Consider the following 20,746-nt stretch of genomic DNA (forward strand, 5'->3'; position numbering starts at 1 on the left):
ATTTTCCTAAGTTCACCTTCAAGTAAATTAATTAGAATATTAAAGAATAAGCTTTCAAATGAGGAGAGACTTCATAATTAAAAAAAAAGGGGGGGAGGTTATTTTACATGTTCTTAATTTAAGCTCCATGTGATTTGCTTTAATTTTCCCATATGGCCACATTACAAACATGAAGATCACATAGAAAGGACATTGAGACTTTCAAGTCAAATCACATTTAAATATACTGATTTCTTCCCTCAGTTGCATACAGCCTCTGTGACAAACATAGCACGCAACAAACTGTGATCAGTAGTGCAACTCAGCTCATTTTATCAAAAAGTTTCCTTCCTCCAACACCATTATTAAAACCTCTATATTATCTCTGACAGACTTATGCTGTTTCATGGCATGCACTGTTTCACTTCCTATTGACTATTTTCAACTGCCAGCCTTACTGTGACCTTAACTCTATTCTGGGTGACCATGACTTGAAAAGGAAGGTACTTGAACTGGCTAGAACCTTACAAATTAGCAATGTCTGTATTTCAGTAGACCTTGTTCCTTCTCTCCATAATAGTGTCTGTCTTCCAAAATACTCCCTCCCATGGTACTGAACACCCCCAGCACTCAGGGACAGTGGCCACAGAGGGCTTCTGGGCACACCCATTCAGAACACCCTGGTTGTGAGCTGTGTGTGCATGCCAGTCCTACAGCGTGGGCACAACACGTGAAACTGAACCAAACGGCCACTGCAGATACTGCCCTGAGTTAAAGACTCAGCCTAACTGATCAAGTGCAGGCTGCTAGTGAGAAAGACACTCCTGATCTTTCCCTGTGCAGCAGATGTAGAGAGCACACATCTGCTAGATAAGATGACCAAGCCAAATCTCTCCTACCACCCTGCCCTCCCTCCCTCAGATGATTTTTCCCCAGTATGACAACTTCCTCTGGTACCAGCTGACTGATTTTGCTGACCCATGGTCTTATGATCATTTAATTTGATGCAAGAATCACTAAAAATACACTGAAACCCATCAGGAATCTGTGACCACCCTTGAAGTGGCAGCACAGCTACACCACATTAGGTACAACATGAACCCACATGGCACAGCTAAGCCCTCTCCCAAGGAGCACACTTACTGTAAACAACCTTAGACAAGGTTGGCATTGCTTCCTAATAATACAGGAATGGTTTTGGTGTTATGAACCTTTATCCGGTTGCACAATGATTAATGAGAGACAATGTGCCCTAAATACAATAATTCTTAGCTTGACTAGCTAAATATGGAATAAGACTGGAAAATATGTTTATAAACTTTATGGTTTTTTTAATTAGGAGACAGAGTGAGTTTTGGGGGAGCTTTTTTTTTGGTAAACCATTCCTCCAAAAACACTGGCACTGTAATTAATTTATATTCTCTAGATATTAAATGGAAAGACCCTAAACAACAAGCCACCACTGATCCTAATGTAACAGATTTACATATTACTTTATTTATAACACAGACACCATCAACAGGCATTTATGGATTTTTCTTTCCTGTATTCCCCTGCTTCATTAATCAAATGGGAAATCCTGAGAAAATCTTCCTGTAAGATTTTTAAAATATATTTTTTTTCTAGTGAAGCTGGCTAGAAAAGCTAATCAGGGTGGTTACCAAAACCCTCAACAATGCATGCATAGGAAATTAACTCTTCTTTCAGTTCCATCTTCTACTTCCTCCAATTCTCTTAACACACAAAGAAAGATAATTAAAGGGCTACTTTTATTGCCTTTTGAACTTCTACAAAATCAAAACGCATAAGTAAATTAAGCAGCCAAACCCTTCAGATTCAGAAAATAATCAGAAGTAGTGAATGGCTTTTCATTTGTACAGGGAAAATTTAAGTTATAGCTGTCCCCAAATAACCCTATGTGCTCTAGGGAGGAGTTGTCTTCCTGAGCAACTGTAAAACAGAGCAGGAAATTTTTTGAGGGCTATCACGACAGACAGGTGAGCTGTCATATTAAATCAATGCACTTACAGTTATAAGTAGGCTGAAAGCCAAAGAAAACATACAAACTTCTTTTTAAATTGAACATGAAAGCTACACACTAAGAAAAATAGGCAGCTTTGTGAAAATAAATAGCACACATGGACACTATGTATTACCTTAAAAATTTTTGGTACATTGTAAAATTTATGGATGTTCTAGAGCACTAAATGTTCAGAATAAGAGCATACTCTGTATACATCTACTAAGAACTTTGGAGTTATAATTCTAATAAAAAATCCATGACTCCAAATAGACTTGTTCCTGTGAAAGAAACAGGAGTCTTAGTTACATCTGAGAAGAAAAGAGCCTTTCACACCAATTTTCATGGATCTTTGAGAACATGTTATTTTTATATTATACCTATGAAAGCATGATAGTTAAAAAATTTAAAAACCAGAACATCTGGGATGTGATTTGTTTTCATATGTTTAAGAACCTCAAAGATTAGAGACAGACGCATTTGGTGTCATTCACTTGTTCTGTCCCTCTTTGGGCAAGTTTAATCTCCCCACAAGGACAGCTGAACTCAGCACTGTACTATTTTACACCGGCTTACAGTTTATACTGCACTGGAGAAGTATTCAGGAACAGGGCATGGTTGAGTGAGATCCTAAATAGGATGAACTCTAAGAATACTAATTACCAAACTCCAAAGGCACATGGGACACACAGGTGCTAGGACTCTTCAGTTTAACAGAGCTAGGTTAAAAAAATTAAAGAAGGGAGCAGGAGAAAGCAGAATTACTGTCTAATGCAGGTTGATAGCTGTGACAATAGAGAATGTAATCTATAGATTTTCTGCAATATTCTACACATTTTAAAAACAAACACCCAAATAGGAAAAAAATAAAGTCCAGAAGTTAGTAACCTACTCGTGACCTACTGCTCTTTGAAATCTCCCTTACAGATCTTAAGTGCCCTTTGCAGTAAAAGAAAACACAAATCTGGCCCATCAAGGCAGTATAAAAGATCTGAAGTAAAATTCCTAGCTGGGATGAGAGATTGGGAGCATTGGTGAGGGATGCACAGAGAATGTCTCAGTAGGCTGCACTATGAATATCTCCTCCTTGTTCTTAAAGGAGCAGATGGAGCTCATTCCTCAGGAAATCCTGTCCTTGCTGAACTTGGAACCCAGTCTCTATAGAATACATAGAGATACATTCTTACAGCAGTAAAAAAAGACTGAACTTTTAAAAAGCCTTTATGTCAGTGAAATTTCTCTAAAGTGCAAGGTTCACCCCAACCAGAAACACAGCACTCAGGCTTCTTCCAATACATGCTGGCATCTCCCTTCCCCTTGCTGCACTGGAGGAACCTCAGGTCTCACACAGGGGAGAAGACCTGTCCAGTGTGACCTGATCCAAAATGCTGTGCTATTGATTCTTAACCTGAAGAAGCTGTCATCATCTACTATTTAAATTCTTCTTTGTTTGATATTATTGATTTCTGACAGATTCTTTACTGTCTATCACATTTGTTAACAAGGCATGCCATGCATATTATTAAAAACGTTGATAAGTACTGTTCAGCAAAGAGATAAAGTGCATACGTGAGTAGTGAGTATGCACAGCATTGGCAACACGGAAAGCAAAATTTAAATGGAGTGCTGCACATTTAGTGGTCATATTTAGTCATAAATCGATCTGATCCTCAGATTTGCAGTGTCCTTGCTGTGGAATACTATAGCTCCCTCTCCTGAAACCTGTATCAAGAATTAGCAGTTTGTGGTTACATAAAGGGAAAAGATCTGAAAGCTGAAAGCTTCTCTGCAAACTACCTAAGAACACTGAAGAACTGATCCCAACCACTGAGCACACAGATGCTTAAAAGGGAACCCATTCCAGAAATAAAAGTTGTGCGTTGCTGCAGCAAGACCGAGTGCACTGAGGTGCTTTGACCTTCCCCAGCTACAAACGCTTGGTAGGATTGCTCTTGGAGAATGCAGTAGGCACAGCCTAAAGCAGATTAATTGTTTTGCAACACAGTGAAGACAGTACCTCAGAAAAGCCGATTACTGCATGGGTTACTGGGCAAACCTTGTCACTATGTGTATGTCACAAGAACCTACTGCTTGAGTAAACACAAGTATTTACCATTCCAATGGCACTTTCCTTTGTAATTTTAGTCGTATCAACACTTTCCTCAAGTATTTTTAGGAGAAGGTACAGATTAGTAAGATGCCATATCTGAAAAAATCTTAGTGCAGAATGTCAATGCCTCCCCTTGCAAACAGAAAAGCACAGCTGATATTTTGAACATGCTATGTGGTGTTTTTATTGACCACAGCCAAGTAAAAACCAAATTAAATGCCAGTCAGATGTAGAGAGCTCACAGATGCAGTTATTAAGCTCTATCTCCTTGCTTGTTCTTCACTTGTACCTCCAGTTCCATACCTCTTGCCCTGCAATGCTGCCATTCCAGCAGAGAGAGCATCCATCGACAAAAGGTGTTGACATTTGGTAGAGAGCACAGGCCTACAGGGGATGTCAATTTCCTGTAGGGCATTTTCAAGAGGAAGCATGCACAGATTTATCCAAATAAAGAGGTTGATGACTCTGCCATGTACTTTTTTCACATACTAAACCAATACAGATACTGATGATAATAAAGTATTTGTCCCCATCCATCCAGCGATGGCTTCCAGAGTAGTCAGCTAAACTAAACCTGTCAGCACACTTCCCAGCCACCTCCTATCCCTTTTCTGCATATTTCCTCCCCTCTTTTCAACTAGGTGCTCAAACCTTTGATGAAAATGCCCTGAAAGCCCTGAAGAAGGAGTTGGAACTCAAGATGTTATGTAGTGTGAACACACTCAAAGAATGAAAATTGGAACTATATCTAAATAGGGCTAGAAAGCACCCTACAAGGAGATGAAAAAGCAACTCACTGTGCAGGCAAGGATAAGTTTTCCAGGTACAGTAAAGGACAGAGACAGAAAGAGAGACAGAAACACAGCAGCTGCTCCATTCTACACAACACTAAACAAACTATCCACAAAGTTCAAATATTTACTATGAAATAATGTCACAATCTTCCAGTTTCAGGTTTGACGAGGACACAAGTCACCTTCTCCTAAATAAAATGCATTAATCTAGTTATCCTAGACTTTTATTCCACAGCAAAATTAGTTCTCAAAAGATTAACTCTGAAATTTTAGAGAGGAATCAGACAGCCTGCAAGCACTGGGGTTTTGTGTCTTTTTTTCTTTAAATCAAATTGTTCCAATTTTCTGTTGTTAGACTAATGAAAGACACAGTAGGTTAAAACAGGAAAACACAGAGAAGGAAAAAATGCTTCAGCTACACTTTAATTATGTATCTACAGTGCTTAAACCAAGGAACTGACCCTGACCTCTGCTAAAAAGAAGTGGGAAGACAGCAAAAGCGAACATAATGAAAACACGTAATGAATTATCTATGCATAAATTACCCTTTGCGTTCCAACTAATCCACTGCTATTAAGCTAAACATCCACTTGCAAGCAGATTCGTGTTTACTGTTCCTTAAACAGTAATTTTTACTGAGAAAAGCAAGCTTTTCCAACCAGTATTCCCATGTATGGTGTGCTAAGGAATTCAGTGCTAAAAGCTGTGACAAATATCTACCTGACCATCTAGAGAGTATCAAGATCCTGTTCTTACTATGAAAAACTTTCAGACCTAGTACAGAACATGAAAAAAGGCACAGAGAAATACAAAATTTTATACACTGATGGCATTAGCTTGGCTTCCTTTACCCTGAACATCATCTTTACTTGGAAATAAACAACAAAAAAGCCACCTTCAGAATTTACAAGAGGATTGTCATTATTTATTCAATTAAAAAACATTCCAATGATCTAATGTTTTAAGTCTCTTCTATAGTAGAGTTCAACTCTCAAAATGTCAGATTAAAATTTTCAGACTCCCAAGGGATACAGTCCTGAAAAGTTTCCCAGTACTTCTGCAGTGAAATGTTTCAAGAGAATCCAGGCAAAGGAACTTCCCATTAACTTCTAAGCAGAGGAGCCAAAACCCCTCCACACTCACACTCATTTACTCCGTGTGCAACAGATTTCACCTACTTAAACCAGTGAACTGACTTTCTTCAAATCAAACAGTTTTCCTGCTTGAGTGAGGAATATAAAACAATCCAAGTCTGGATCTTAAAGTTCAACTGACTAGGCTTCTCAGTCATGAAATATTAACCATGGTACTCTTTTTCTCTGCTTCCCTCTGAAATGCCCATTACTGGCTGCAGTTAGAAAGGCACTCTGACCTCAGACAGGTTGGTGCTCTGATGAGAAGGCTCAGATCATTTTCTCAGGTGCTGAGCTGCTGTTTTGCTCAAGCATCATAGGCCTTAAAACTCAGCAAACTCAGTGACAGGAAGGAAAGCAGGGAAAGCAGCAGGGCCAGCAGTAGTTTTCTTTCTTCCATAGCCTTTTGTCTACAGCATGGAGTAGCTCACAATTAGGCTGAAATATTATCTTTATTAACATCTCTTGATGTGGCTTATTTAAATGAAAAGTTATTGACCTGGTGGTGGCCCCTCACGGCCCTAATGACTTTAAAATTCAACAAGAAAAATACCTGAATAAATCAGAATTTTGAGTAACACTTTATTTCAGAAAGGAGACAAATTAGATATTAAGTTGCTTGTTTTACAGCTTGTATAAAAAATAGTTTTATAATTTAGTATTATTTTATTAATAAAACCTTACTTACAATCAATCAAATAAAGATAATTGAGACAGACAGATGGTCTCTAGTGACTCATTATTTCCCTTTATAAACCTTCTACTCCTAATGAAAACACTTTTGGAAAAACAGTTTAAAAAACTTGACTTACAAGAAAAAAAGCCAAATAAAAATCAAATCATTGCTATAAAATTCCTTGACTTTTGAAATTCCTGTGGATTTCATAGAGCTAAGAACTAACATTGCCTTACAAAACACTGCGTTCAGAATTTTTCTCATGTTCACTCCTTGAAGAAAGTGGAACATTTTACAAATACTCCAATATAATTCACAATTTTGATGAAAAATTCCCCATAGTACCCATCTCAATTCTTGCAGACAAAACAGTGTTTTTTAAAATCTCCTCAGGACACAGGAACCACAGACAAGGTGTATTTTGGTAGAATTACTCTACTGTGACTACAAAAAACTGCTCCTTTCTCTCCATTTTGCTTTGATTTTCATTTGCTTGGTTAGTTTTGGCCAATATTTTTCAGACAACGCAATCTCAATCAAGATTAAGACAATTCATCTCAAAGAAAGAAAAAGCTATTACCAATACAGAAAGATTCTTGGGAACACCCTGTTCAGGCCAGCTTTCCCTCTGCTCCCTAACTGCTCAACACTTCATTGATACCCTGGCATCAATCAAACAGGTCTCAATCCATACTCTTTATCACTTTTCCTTCCATGTTCCTATGTCAAGACAGTTTGCAGAATTCAGCAAAAATTGTAAGAGATCTACAGAAACCCAAGCTTATTCTTGTGTGCTTTATGACACGCCAGAGAAGACCTGGCGACTTCAGAAAACTGAATACCTCTGAAAAGTATCACAAGGCGTTTTGTCATTGTCAATATTTCCAATAGCCACAGAATTATAGAGCAAACAAGTATCAAAACCTTCTTCTGAAGAATCCCAAATGCAAGCAACGAATTAACTCGATCAACAATAATATGCTCTTAGAAAATTCATAAGAGGACTTAGATAGTCTAAAACACCCTAGTAAAGGCATAAGGAAAACAGTAAATATGAAGAGCGTGCACAGAGCTTGATTAATCCCCATTACAAATTAACGGATCAAGAGACAAATGACTGCATATATTTGGTGATGCATAATAATTACCTCAGGTGAAACAAGCTGCAGAAGTCTTTAGCAACATTCCATGAACAGAAAATATGCATTAGTGACTAAACGAAGTTCTATACCTGCATGATGAACACTAATCAGCAGGCGTGTAACTTAGAGGCCTGGCAGGTGCAGGGAAAGCTGGAAAAGCACTCCAGTTCCTTTTCATGATGAGACCATTCTAAAAATATGTATCAGTATCAGCAGGCAGGAGAAGGAATTACAAGATGGCATAGGCACTGGGTGACAAGGAGGCCTCCAAGAGGGAGGAAAAATCCCAGACAGACTGAGTTGAAAAACACAACTGTACCAACATGATAAAATTGCCCATAAAATCACTGCAATTATGACTCAAAGAACAAGAAAAACTGAGAAATTAATTCCCTTGTAAGGAAAAGACAAATTTTTTACATGCTGTGAAAGGAAAGGTGATCCTTCTCCACAAATCCTGGCATGGCCCAGACCACCAGTAATGTTCAAGTCCCTGCTCTTGCAAACTTCCCCATGGGGTACATATGCATGCCTCTTTCCCAGACCCCATGTAGGTGAAATGTTTTTTCTCAGATGTTTGCAAGGATAAATGCTTGAAGATTAAGGCATGCAGATACTGTTTATTTCATGAGTTTTATCTTACACTGTTTTGACAAACAACTATAAGCTGCAGAATTATAGCAAATGACTATCTGCCATCATTAAAATTGAAACAGATTAATTTTTCACATTTTAGCTGTCACACAGAAGTTTGTCATGTAACACTTCTTAATTTAATTATACAGTGTGCTATATATATCTCAAGAGTTCTGCAACAAACGAGATACTGGACAAAGCACTGAATTCCTCTATATGCTCAAAAAGGTGACTTCAGCATGACCTGAATCACCAGCCAAAACTCAAATTTAAGCTTATTATGAGACAGAAAAACAGCAGCATGAAAACACTTCAGCACCACCACTGAGGATCTGACCAACTCTGACACTATGGCACCCTGGCTTGATAATTTGGTGTAACAAATGTTATCTACAAAGTCATTATTTTTCAATTTCATTTCAGCCATTTAGAATTTTCCCTTTGATTTCAGGAGCAATAACCATTATTGCTCATTACTAAACCTCTTGAGAACACCTAACTTCCTCTCCTCTTGTTTTGGCTATGCAGCACTCAAGTTTTACTACACTGGTTTCCAATATAGATTATATATTTACCTAAGTGTTGTTCAAAATTTAGACCGGTTAAAATAAAAGTTATTTCCCAAAATATCAATGTGACCATGATCACACCGACATACAACAGCACAGGCCATCTCTTGTTTGTCAAAAATGAAGAGAAGAAAAGGATTTATTCCACCTGACTTCTCTAGTGAAGGAATGCATAGAGAAATATTGCAAATATTAGCAATAGTTTACACTGTGTATAAACACAGATACAAAATCTACTACAGGATATAGCAAAGTAATAACCTTAACACTCAATACTGGAGGTGACACTTAAACCAAAGGAGATAATTTTAGGCTTGTATGGTTCTGTTAAATAGTTATTTATTGAGATATAAGATTTAAGAACATCTTAAGACATGAAACACTTGCAGGACTGAGTAGAAACTAAAACCCAGAATTCCTCCTTACCCTTGTACTACAAACAGCACCAAAAAAAAAAAATCATTGATATTCATCAACGAGGGTAAGAGACTGTCACACTCAAATATGTGCTCTGGTATATGAATCAAATGCAATTTTAGGGTGGGAAAGGTGGGAGGAGCAAGAGATCACGGTGATGAGAAGCACCATGCAGAACCAGAGGTGCAGCTGGAAGGAGAAGGCAGTCTTGTATAAATTGATAAATCACACTTGAGCTAGCACCAAAAAGAAGATGTTCCTACCTGCTAGGGAGCCGGGCCCTCTGAGTCAACAGCAGCTCCGTGGGTCCAGTGAGGTTCACCTCCCCATCCTGAAAGGATGCCTGGGAAGCAGCCTGCTGAGAGATTTCAAAGCACATATTGACACTATGCACATAATTATGCATATAGAACAATGCTGTGTTTGTGTTTTTAAATCTGCTTTTGGAAGAGAAAGTCAGTCATAAAATAACACCATCTCACTAACAGTGAGGACTGAAAGACTCATTCTGGATGGAGCACCTGTGACACAGATTTGGAGGGTATCTAAAGTCCTGCTCTCGTGCCAGTCTCACCACCCTTCCATTGGAGAAGCTTAATGTTGTACTACATAATGTTGTAAAGTTGTGCTGCTTTACTTTCTTCTCTGCCTATCTAACCTGCATGCCATTCTCTCCCATGCTGAGCTGCCATCTTTCTCCCAAAAGATCACACAGATCTTGAGTAAACCCAACAGCATTTTTTTTTTTGCTCTATCCCTTGGCAGTGTTTATCTGGCAAAGACATGTTTTCAGAGCAGCTTCCCAGAAAAAGAAATTATGCAGTCATTTGGACAATCAGACACAAAAATACAGTGCACACAGAGTCCAGACACCAATTCTAAAGCTCTTGAAAACTATTATTTAGCTTTCTTTCTGTGATCCTTGCACTCAATGTTTGCATTTTTTTCATACTAGGAGAGGAAAATAGTTACCAATGAGATAAGACCACTGTCAGCAGGTGATGTATTAGCTTTAACATACTGTACTTCATCCCAATCCTTATGGCAGTAATGTAAACAGAGCAAAATCCGTAACAAAGACCTTTTTTGGAGAGGTCACTTCTGTCAACTCTGCAACAGGAATAGAGCTGGAAGACATAAATCTTCAGCTGTCAACACACTAAGAGAATTCAATTCAGAGCCTGATCTTAACTAGATAAAGGCTAAAGTTAATAATTATTTTTTTGTTGTTGCAGTGGTAGTTTTCCAGTGTATACACTTGCCATATTAAGTTATCTCACGGCAAAAGGTAGCAATGCTATAAATTAATTTCAAAGAACAAAGCCAACTTAGGTAATTTAATTTTAAATAATAGTTCTACACTGGTTATTAGAGGTTCTAGCTTCTCTCAAAAGATGGTTCTATTCAAAAGATGGCTTTAAAGGTTTGGTGTTCCCAATCCCTCAAAGATTTGTAGAACTTATTTTTAGTTTATAAGTATCAAGAGAGTTGTGGGGAAGTGTAGGTTGCTTTGTGCTTCAAAATCACAAAGAGCCTTGCAAGCAAACGCTTGAGATATAAACTAAGCTGGATCTGTTTTGGTCACATGGTGCTTTTGAACCTGTAATGTTGGTAGTGATGCTCTTTGTGAGTTAATTAAAGCAGAAGCCAACAGACTTGGCTTCAACTGCAAGACCAATATAGTTCACTTAAAGTGAACTTCTGTCACTAATAAAGAACCTCTTTTAAAAGCTATGTATTGAGTATGTGCCATCTCTTCCAATCACTTTTCACAGTGGTACCACATGTCAAGGAACAATTCTTGTTATATGAAGTAAATTCCATACTAATCTCGTAAATCAAGAGTTCAACCTCAAGCAGTGCATTACCAACAGAAATCGGACACACAGCCTTCCTGTGTTAAAACTCCATCTTGACAAAAGCTTTTTAAAAAAATTGTCTTGGTAGCAGCAGATGCTGGAAGCAGACAAACCCTTTAACAACAATGCTCCCAACAAAGCTAACCTCTGTTAGCCTACCACGGAAAACACTGGTGCTACAAAGGCTCTTCTTCATGGAAAGTTAAATACAGTCATGCCATGAGCAGATTCAGGGTTGTGATTAACTAGACCCGTTTCTCCCAGACACTGGCTGCAACACAGTACATGACAGAGAACATGCTACTCATGCCTCAGAAATGTTTTGCCATCTGAAGCGTCCCTTGCAGTCTACACAAGCTATATATGCTATGCTATTTCTCTGTTCCTGGGCTTTTGGTTACTATTGTTTTTGCAGTGGTGAGATTACATCCATGCTTGTCCCCTATCTCCCACTTCTTGGGAAATAGATTTCCCAAAAATAATAAACAATCATGTTCAAAACACAATCTTGTATCTTGTTTCTGCTGACTGATTCACAGATTTTTTTATACCAGAAAGGAAAAAATTTTGATCAACAATTATAATCTCATACTTCAATTTGCTTTGTGGCACAGCACAACATTGCAAAGAGCACAGTTACATTCCAAGATAAGCGAAAGATCCTTACAGAAAGATGGCAACAAACAGCTTTCTTTTCTGCTAAAGGCCAGACCAGCAGAAAGCATCTTGAAGCTGGGTAACAGCATTATTATAGATACTAGAGGTATCAGACCTTTGGAAGAGGTCTTCAAACTCAAACATGTCTCAGATGTTTCAAGGCATGATCATTCCTGTTCCAGAAAATAATAGGGTAACTTTGTGAGGCACCTGACAGTCATACATGCCCACATTTTAATCTTTCCACAAGATAAAACTTCCGTGAGGAATTACAAGATGAAGTTTGGAGTTCATAACACTTACAGGTTGCTTTTTTTTTTCCTCTTGTTTTTGTTTTGTTTTTTTTTTTTTTTTCTAGGTTGGTATGTTTGTTTGTTTGTGGTGGTGTGGGGGTTGTGCTAATTTAAATTTAAGGGTAAAAACTTCTAAAATAAAATTATCCTCTCCTGCCTGGAGAGAAGTGTGCTGAAGGATTTCAGAAAAAGTTCAATGTCAGAGCCCTCATCCTGCACACCACTGCCTGTTTAGATTTGCAGGAGTGTAGTGCTCCCACATATCGCAGATTATCACATGCTCAAGTCAATAAACACAAAGCCAGATATATTTAATGGCTTAACTGATCAAGGAAACATGAATCACAACACTGACATTATAAGAGAGCTCTCTGAGAATTACATTAGAGCTCCAGTCACGTAACAATCACTATAAATGGACAAATTCCTTTCATACTTGAACATTTCATTAGAAGCACAGTAAATTTAAACAGATCATCTCCTGACAAACAAGCAGAATAACAGCAAACCAAAAATGCACAATTAAAGACACTGTCAAAGACAATGATCCAATACACACAAAAACGCTCAATCTCTTGTTCAGTTTTTAAAGACTGATTGTCAGTTTCTCAATAGTGGCAGAATTAAGGACACTGACTAACAAACCTTGACTCAAATTCAGCTGACACTATAACAGATTTACAGTGACAGAATTGCAGTTTTCACTAAGGACATAGGAATAAAATGCAAAATGGTGTGGTAAAAACAAAAGCCAAGGAAGCACATGTATCTAAGAACAGTGGAAGTTTTAAAATTTATTTACATAAGGATAATTTGAATTAAGCAATTCTTCTTAGTGCTACTAAAAGCATATTCTTCAAATTAGGGGTAAGCAGAAGAGAGTGATTCTAGTAAATAATAACCCTTTGCAAACAACTGCAACCCAAATGCTAGGAAGAGTCTTCTATTCATTATGTGACAGCTCTCAAGTTAGGTAAACATGTACATGAGGCAGTAGAAGGAGTGACAGAGCACATACCAGTAGTGACATTTTCTACTTTGTGAACATCCACTCTTCTCAATTCAACAGTCAGCATGGGCATATGTTAGCCCCAGCAAAAAATATGATGCAGTCAGTCATGGTCTTACTGAGCTTAGGGAATATGACCAAGTCTATGGGGTTTTTTTTAATTTTTGATAAGGCTTATTTCATAAAACCCACAAAATATCAGAGGGGAAAAGCAATAATGGCACTTTTGGACAGAGACATGAAAGTATCCATTTTTAGCTAAAAAAAGAGAGAGAGACAGACAGACAGAATTTACTGAAAATGGTCAAACCAATCACAAACCAAGGGTGCAGCCCTGAGCAGCCAACACAGCCAGGCTGCCCCACCAATCCCACTTCTCTGTTTTCTCATTATCATTGCAACCCAAAAAATCTGGATTTTGGTATCTCCAAAAAACTGCACTACATCCGTTTGCTACCTAAACTCTGGCTAGAGGGTAGTTTTGAATTCCATTCTAGCTAAAACCAAATTTTTTGCTGAAGTTCTTCTGCAGCTGAAGTTCACACATTCACACAAGAGCATATATACCACCTAGCTCAGCAAGAAAACTTTAGAAATATTCACAGGCCACCAGTGGCTATAGAAGGGGCCTAAATCACCTCAAGTCTGCCTGGTAAGCTCAGAACACAATTCATAGCATAAAATTGCCAATATATCATTTTTAGGAAAGCTGTGTAGCAAAACCTATCCTATCTTCTTTGAAAAAAAACTTATACAATAACCAATATGAGAAAAATCTCAAAATAGATAAATTTAGAGAAAAAGGACTCTAAATAAAAGAACTAGAGAAAATACTGAGTGCAGGATACACTTAGAGTATAAAATGGTCATCAAACACTAGCAATAAACTTGAAGGAATTAAGTAAGATCTATTAATACAAGAAATACACATATCTACTCAAATTAGGACTCAAATAGTCTGGTATACCCAAGGGAAAGTATCTTTTATCTGAGACTTTCTTCTAATGACAAAAGTGAAAATGTATATCTTAAGTTCCAGTTTCCAGTACTGTATTCCCAGAGGGCCTAAGCTCTTTAAAACAAAGGAAAAGTATCCAAATCAAAGAGCAGAAGGTCATGGAGCAGGGTGCAGGCTGCAGACCTCCCTTTCCCTGCTTAGCCAACAGCAAACCTTCTTCTAAGAAGGTTCAGTAAGAGTTCAGATCCCATCAACATAAACAGTGAGATGCAAGGAAACCTGGGGGTGAAAGGGATGATAAGTTTACAAATGCAGGAAATGTCTCATCTACTGCTCTCACAACAGACAATTTTAATTACCGTATTTAAAAATTGAACATTTTTAGCAACACTTTCAGGATCATGTGAGCATTTCTGACAGCCAGAATGAGTTTAAAAAGCCATAGCACTATATTTAGCTTTAAAAATCAACACTTTCATAAATATTCCCAAACCAATTAGCCCGTGTTATAAAGTTGTTTACCTTTACTTAGAACAACAAATGCAATACCTGACATGGCATACAGAAGACCACACAACTCATGAACACACACATAAAGGCCCCTTGTTGTTCAGTAATAATGTAACCAAGCACAGGTTAAAATATGCTAACCCTACCTGAACCAAAGTTATATGTATCTTGCTGTAATGCCTAGCAGTAATATTCTATGCTGTTTTCAAGTTCTGGCCAACTGTACATGACTTTTTAGTCCTAAAAGGCTTCTCTGTGGCTCACTTGGTCTGTGGGGACAAAATGTGAGTTGTCTGTTCCTGAAATGGCTAAGAAACTTCAACCACAATAACCACTGCCCTTCATTATGATACTCGTTAGACTCAGTTTGCAAAAAGAAGAATGGAGCACACTACAAGCTTTCAAAATATTTCAGATTGAAAATCAGTATCTCTCTTCCTCTATTTAGCCTTAAATCCACAATGGGCCTAATTGAAAATGTGGCACTAAAACCCTTCATAAAGAAAACATTTATCTTATTTTTATTGCTTTCCATGTACAGAGTCAGGTTACCCCTAGGCCAGGGAACAATCTGGCCAAGTGAAATACAAATTGAGCTTCCAGTAAGCAGAGACCTGTACTGTAACTGTAGCAGTAATACCTCTGTGTAGGAAAAAAACTTTCATAACTGAGGAATCTTGGTTTGTACTGGAACAGGATTAATTTATTTCCTAGTACCTGGCACAGTATTATGTCAGGATTTAGTAAGAGAATAATACAGATAAACTACGGATACTCTGGTTGATACTGAGTAGTGCTAGCCCCAAGTCCAGGACTTCTCAGTTTCCCACGCTCTGCCAGAGAGGGGGTGCACCAGAAGCCATCAGGAAGCACAACTGGAACAGCTGACCCCAACTGGCCAAGGAGATACTCCAGAGCCTAGAACATCATGGCCAGGACATAAACTGGGAGCTGGCTGGGAGAGGCCAATCACTACTCAGTGATCAGGCTGAGCATCAGTCAGTGGGTGGTGAGCAATGGTGTCAGGCATCGCTTGTTTTTTGGGTGTCATTCACAGTCATTCAAGGATTAGGTATGAAGTTGGTGTCAACATTTGTGTTTCATTTGCTTGGCTAATCTTTCATTACCAAGATAATAACAGACTAACTTCCAATCTTCCAGTCCACACAGCTTTATATAACACCCCAAACCACTTCCTAAAATATATGCAAGAATGGTTTAGTATTGCAAAGGCATGCATAATAATGCCTCAAAATATTCCAGATTATTTTTTTTATTTAACATAGCTTTCCTTTTTTCCTTCTAAATATGCATGATAAAATATAATTCACACTGTATTGCTAACATCAATACATCAGGGGTGGAAACCAATGCAAAGGAGGCTAAAAAAATGCTGCTAAACTGAAGGAAAAGTATTAATGTTTGTTACTGTGTATTTCTTATTTTTCCAGTGGTCTGCTTGATTGAAATCACTGTGCCATAGAACGTGGGAAGTATTTCTAAACAGCTTACAATACTTCCATTTCACTTACTGATTAAACTACATCATCCTCTCAACTATTCAGAATGAAATTAATTTGAAATGGATAATTGATGCAATTGTGCTGTATCTACAAATGCAATTAATCACTTGCTAAAGATGATTTTTAGGCAGTCAACTATTATGAAAATAAGAATCACACAGCCTCTTTCAATCTTGTCAATTGAAATGTATTCAACTGGACTGGTAAAAGATATTTTTCAACATAAGAATAGCCGTATGTCTTCAGATATTTTTAATAACATCCAAGTGGATTCATGTTTAATTAGCAGAGCACAAAGAAAAGCCATAATATAGTACGGCTTTTAGCAATTACATGACAGTTTCAGGAACCACAACAGCAATATTTTTCCCCTCAACTAACAAGGGATTTCTTGAATATTGTAGTGAGTTGTGATCTTGGTATTTAAAAGGTTATTTTAAACCAAGGGCATAAATGGACACTCTCCTGAGAATCAATCTGGAGTGAAAAATCATTCCCCCAAATTGTTTGTTAACAACTCTCTGCTGAGAATCATCATTACAGCTGCACTGCACTGGTGGATTACATACTCTGCTCACAGTGCAAACACTGAGCTGCCTGAAATCCCCGTCCCCAGCACATCCAAGTACTCTGAGCTGGCACTGAAGCAGATTCAGAGCAACTGTATCACATGTGTGGTCCAAGGAAAGCGCTCGGTATCTTTAGGAAAAGTGGGACAGGAACATCACGCACACACAGACACACATTTTCAAAGTTATTGCTTATGCTTTAGCTCATTGGTTAACACTTTCAGTCAGAATAACATGAGGGCAAATTCTCAGCAGCAAACACGATGTGCTGAGCCCACGACGCCAGGGAAGGGTACCCAGCTCCTGGGTTAAGCGTGGGAGGCAACCTGGTCTACCCTCCTAATGACTACTGGTCCCAAGCCGGCAGATACCTTGGAGTCGCTGCCTTCTACATCAGGAAGATACCGTTAGTATCCCAGGGAGCATCAGAATCAGCAGGAGCCAAAATCAGGGGAGCTTCAGTTCTTCAGGGACACAAGCTACACCAGCCAGGTTCCCTCCTCTGCACTCCCACTGAGCCCTTTGGACATGTTTAACTTCTGCATGTAAAACACACTTTGCCAACATCAACCTTCAAAATGCTCTCCCTGATCCTTCCTGCTATACCTACTCCCAATTTGTTTCATCCAAATCATTCAAAAATCTAGCTGAGGAGCATTCTCTGCTTGGCAAAAACAATGTTCTGTTTCTTCAAGTCCTACACAAGCAATAAGTTCTTTATTATTAAGAGCACCAAGAATTACTTTAGGCCTGGGGATCAAAATTGTTACATATAATTTTGGCAAGAGAACTCTGAGAATCCTCATATGAAAAACTTCTCTATCGCTGAGAAAAATAAATTTTGCTAGTTATAACAGTACTAGAGAGTTCACATCTTCCTTGGCAGTCATTTTGCATGGGTGAAGGGAAGGAAGAGGTGCAGCTGGAGTGCCTGAGTGCTTCAATTTGTGAACGGTTGAGAGAAAAAGAAAAATGTAAAAAATACCTCAGTTAAAAGTCTCCAGAAGTAGCTTTCCTGCACATAAAACTCTGGACTTAGGCCCAACATTTTTAACAATTTCTAGGCTGAGGTGTGAGCAATGCCTTTTCCAAAACAGGAGAAAGCTGCCTTTTAAAAGCATTGATGGTATATTGATAAATATTAGGATTTGGCACCTCTACTGGCCAAGAACCAACTCTTAAAATAAATGGAAATGTTCCAGTAAGGGTGAAAAAAACCCCAAACCAAACAACCCACACATCAACACCAACCAAAAAACTTCTGGAAACGTAAGTAATATGGTATATGTCCACAACGTTTAGGAGCTGTCAATATTGGAATAATTATCTAAAGGATGCAGCTAAGTGGCCAGCACCTTTAAAGAAGAGAATATGTTTATTAGCTCTCTCCCCATTTATAGTGCCAGTTTTAATTGCCTAAGAGCTCTCTGCCTGCACTGCAAGCCTACAGAGACACTACAGAGCAGTACCAGGAGGACTTTGTGCCCGAGTCTGTAGTATTTGCATCTCAGCAAGATTATTAATTTGAACTAAGCCATGTTTAGAGCACTTGAAATATTTTGGCTGACCTGATATCTGCTAGGACATTAATATTTTTATTTTTTTACCTTTTAGTGTTTTTATTATACTTTCATATTCTAAGGATTGTCAGTAAATTTACTGTCCAGAAATACATGGGTGGCCTTTTATTTATAAAGAATATTTAGCAGTGGTATCAACAGTGCAAGACAGCAAAGAAGCAGGTGTTTCCAAGCTAAAATTTGTGGTTTTTTTCTTTATCATCCATTTGGAAACAAAAATATGTTTAAAAAAGGTGCACAAACTTTGGACATCTGAGTTACTATATAAATTATTTGTAAGCAATTATTCCCATGGCAACAAGCATCATTTTAAAGTGCACTCTCATTAGCTCCACAAATGCACACTAATCCCTTCCTTTGGCTGGAAACTGCCATTGAGCAATTATTATTGCAAAAACCAGGAAAAAAAATAATGTTTCTACAAGAAGATCTACAAAACTTTCTCAGACCAAGAGAACACCAGCATGACCTTTCCTGGCTTGACTCACTCCTTGAAGCCTCCCAAGATCTTTAATTGATAAAACATTTTACAAGAGATTTACAAACTACAAGTCTGCATTTTTACTAATTTCTTCTTTATTTAGAGAGAAACTGCTTGTATTACTTTTTTGAAGAAAAAGAAATCTCTTAACCCACTATGCATTACATCAGGATAACTTCTTCATAAAAGTAGTACTTGGAGGACATCTAAATCTTATCTAGACAGTTTTATGTATGATGTCACATTTCTACTTCTCCCACAAATAAAATTTGAATTTTATTCCCACCACATAAAGACACTGATTCTGAACACTTACAAAAAAAAAAAAAACAAACCACAAACCTAACACACAATACAAATTACAAATGTAATTGCACTACTGAATCAAAACTTTCTGCTTTTATTACAATATGCCTTCAATATTTTCTGAAAAGCATCTCAAAAATGTGTATTATCTAAGAGCTCAATGTACAAATGATACTTTAACCTTGCAATAAATTCTTTACTGACTTCATCTGTTTCTTTATCAAAATGAAAATTACATGCGTCTTCACCACCACCAACGACAGTGGGAGTGAACAACAGGGGTTTTCAAAATTTAAAAATCAAATCAATTTTCCAAGTTAAAATGGGTCTTCATTAATGATTGCATTTGATATTTTCCTGTTAATTCCCTTTATGAATGGCTTGTATAATGAGATGCCTTAAACAAGCTAGGTTGGTCAGCAGGATTCCATAGATCCATTGATACTGTAACAAGGATAATCACATTGTTATCACGAGCCAACCAAGCACCCACTCCCAGTCTGTGAGAGCCAATGTTAAGCTTTGACTTGGATCAGAAATTTCTATTTGTTGCTTCGGAACAGTAACATCAGTAAGATGCTGCAATGGGATAAGAATGCTTTTACTTCAGCTGTGGCAGCTGTAGCTATACTTAAGCCAAGAAGGCAGTCACCTCAGTAACCAACACCACAGGAAACTGAGAAAGACTGCCCCATCTTCTCAGACATGCCTTCTTATAACACCCCACTCATCAGGGATAGCCCAACACAGTCCCTGGACCAGCAATCCTTGGGTCACACACCCAGAGACCACTACAATCCAGTCCACCTGGCCACCTCTCCTCCCAAAAGTCAGAGCTGTGCCACAGAACACAAGGGCTGGCTGGGGCACTGCTCTGCTCCTGCTGATCTGCATTTGCCCTGTGCATTATGTATTATTATTACAGTGCATTATGTTAAGTTTCCCTCAGTGTGCAATGTATGTTAGTAATTGCTAGTTACGTTACTACTATTCCTCATATGGGATTATCATAGTGGAGCAACAGCACTGATTAATCAATTAGCATGGATTCATTAGAGATGAACGATATGGCAATGTAATTGTGTTTACTGAACAATGGATGACAGTGTGCTTAAAGCCCAGGATTTCTAATAATGATATATACATAACATTATGAATATTTAAAGCATCCTCACTGCAAAACTAGAGGGACAACAATCAGGATGTGAATCTGTGTGCAAGTAATGCTGGAGCCTGAAAAATGTATAGATGGGAGAGCCACAAGACAGATGGCAGTGTTAGATGACTTTTTTTAGCTTTGACTAAATCTTTGTAGAACAGCTACAGCATTTCCTGTACTCCAGAATGCACAGGCATGTCTGCACATTACAGTGGCCAACAGTATAAACAGTCAAAGCCCCAGGTGTCTCAGAAACATTAACCAAGCCATGTTAAGCATAAGGACATGAAAAAACTGACAGAGCTCACTCTATGAAATAAACAGAAGCATCAAGGGTAACCTAAAACTTTTTCTCCAGATGTCCAA

General features: G+C 38.1%; 1 protein-coding gene across 6 annotated transcripts in view; it reads right to left on the bottom strand.

The window, feature by feature from the left end:
• PARD3B (par-3 family cell polarity regulator beta) overlaps positions 1-20,746 on the bottom strand; it is a 398,273-nt gene that overhangs the window by 219,786 nt on the left and 157,741 nt on the right. For 3 of the 6 annotated variants that reach the window (XM_088167897.1, XM_088167896.1, XM_088167894.1), the window contains exon 5: positions 9,740-9,834. The exons of 1 other annotated variant lie outside the window; for it this stretch is intronic. In XM_088167897.1, the coding sequence (XP_088024023.1) occupies positions 9,740-9,834 (95 nt within the window). The remainder of the gene's footprint in view (positions 1-9,739; positions 9,835-20,746) is intronic. 2 more of the 6 variants (XM_088167895.1, XM_014880259.2) reach the window with 1 other exon arrangement.

The sequence above is a fragment of the Sturnus vulgaris genome, chromosome 7 (genome assembly GCF_052056855.1).
Source record: "Sturnus vulgaris isolate bStuVul1 chromosome 7, bStuVul1.hap1, whole genome shotgun sequence".
Lineage (NCBI taxonomy): Eukaryota > Metazoa > Chordata > Aves > Passeriformes > Sturnidae > Sturnus > Sturnus vulgaris.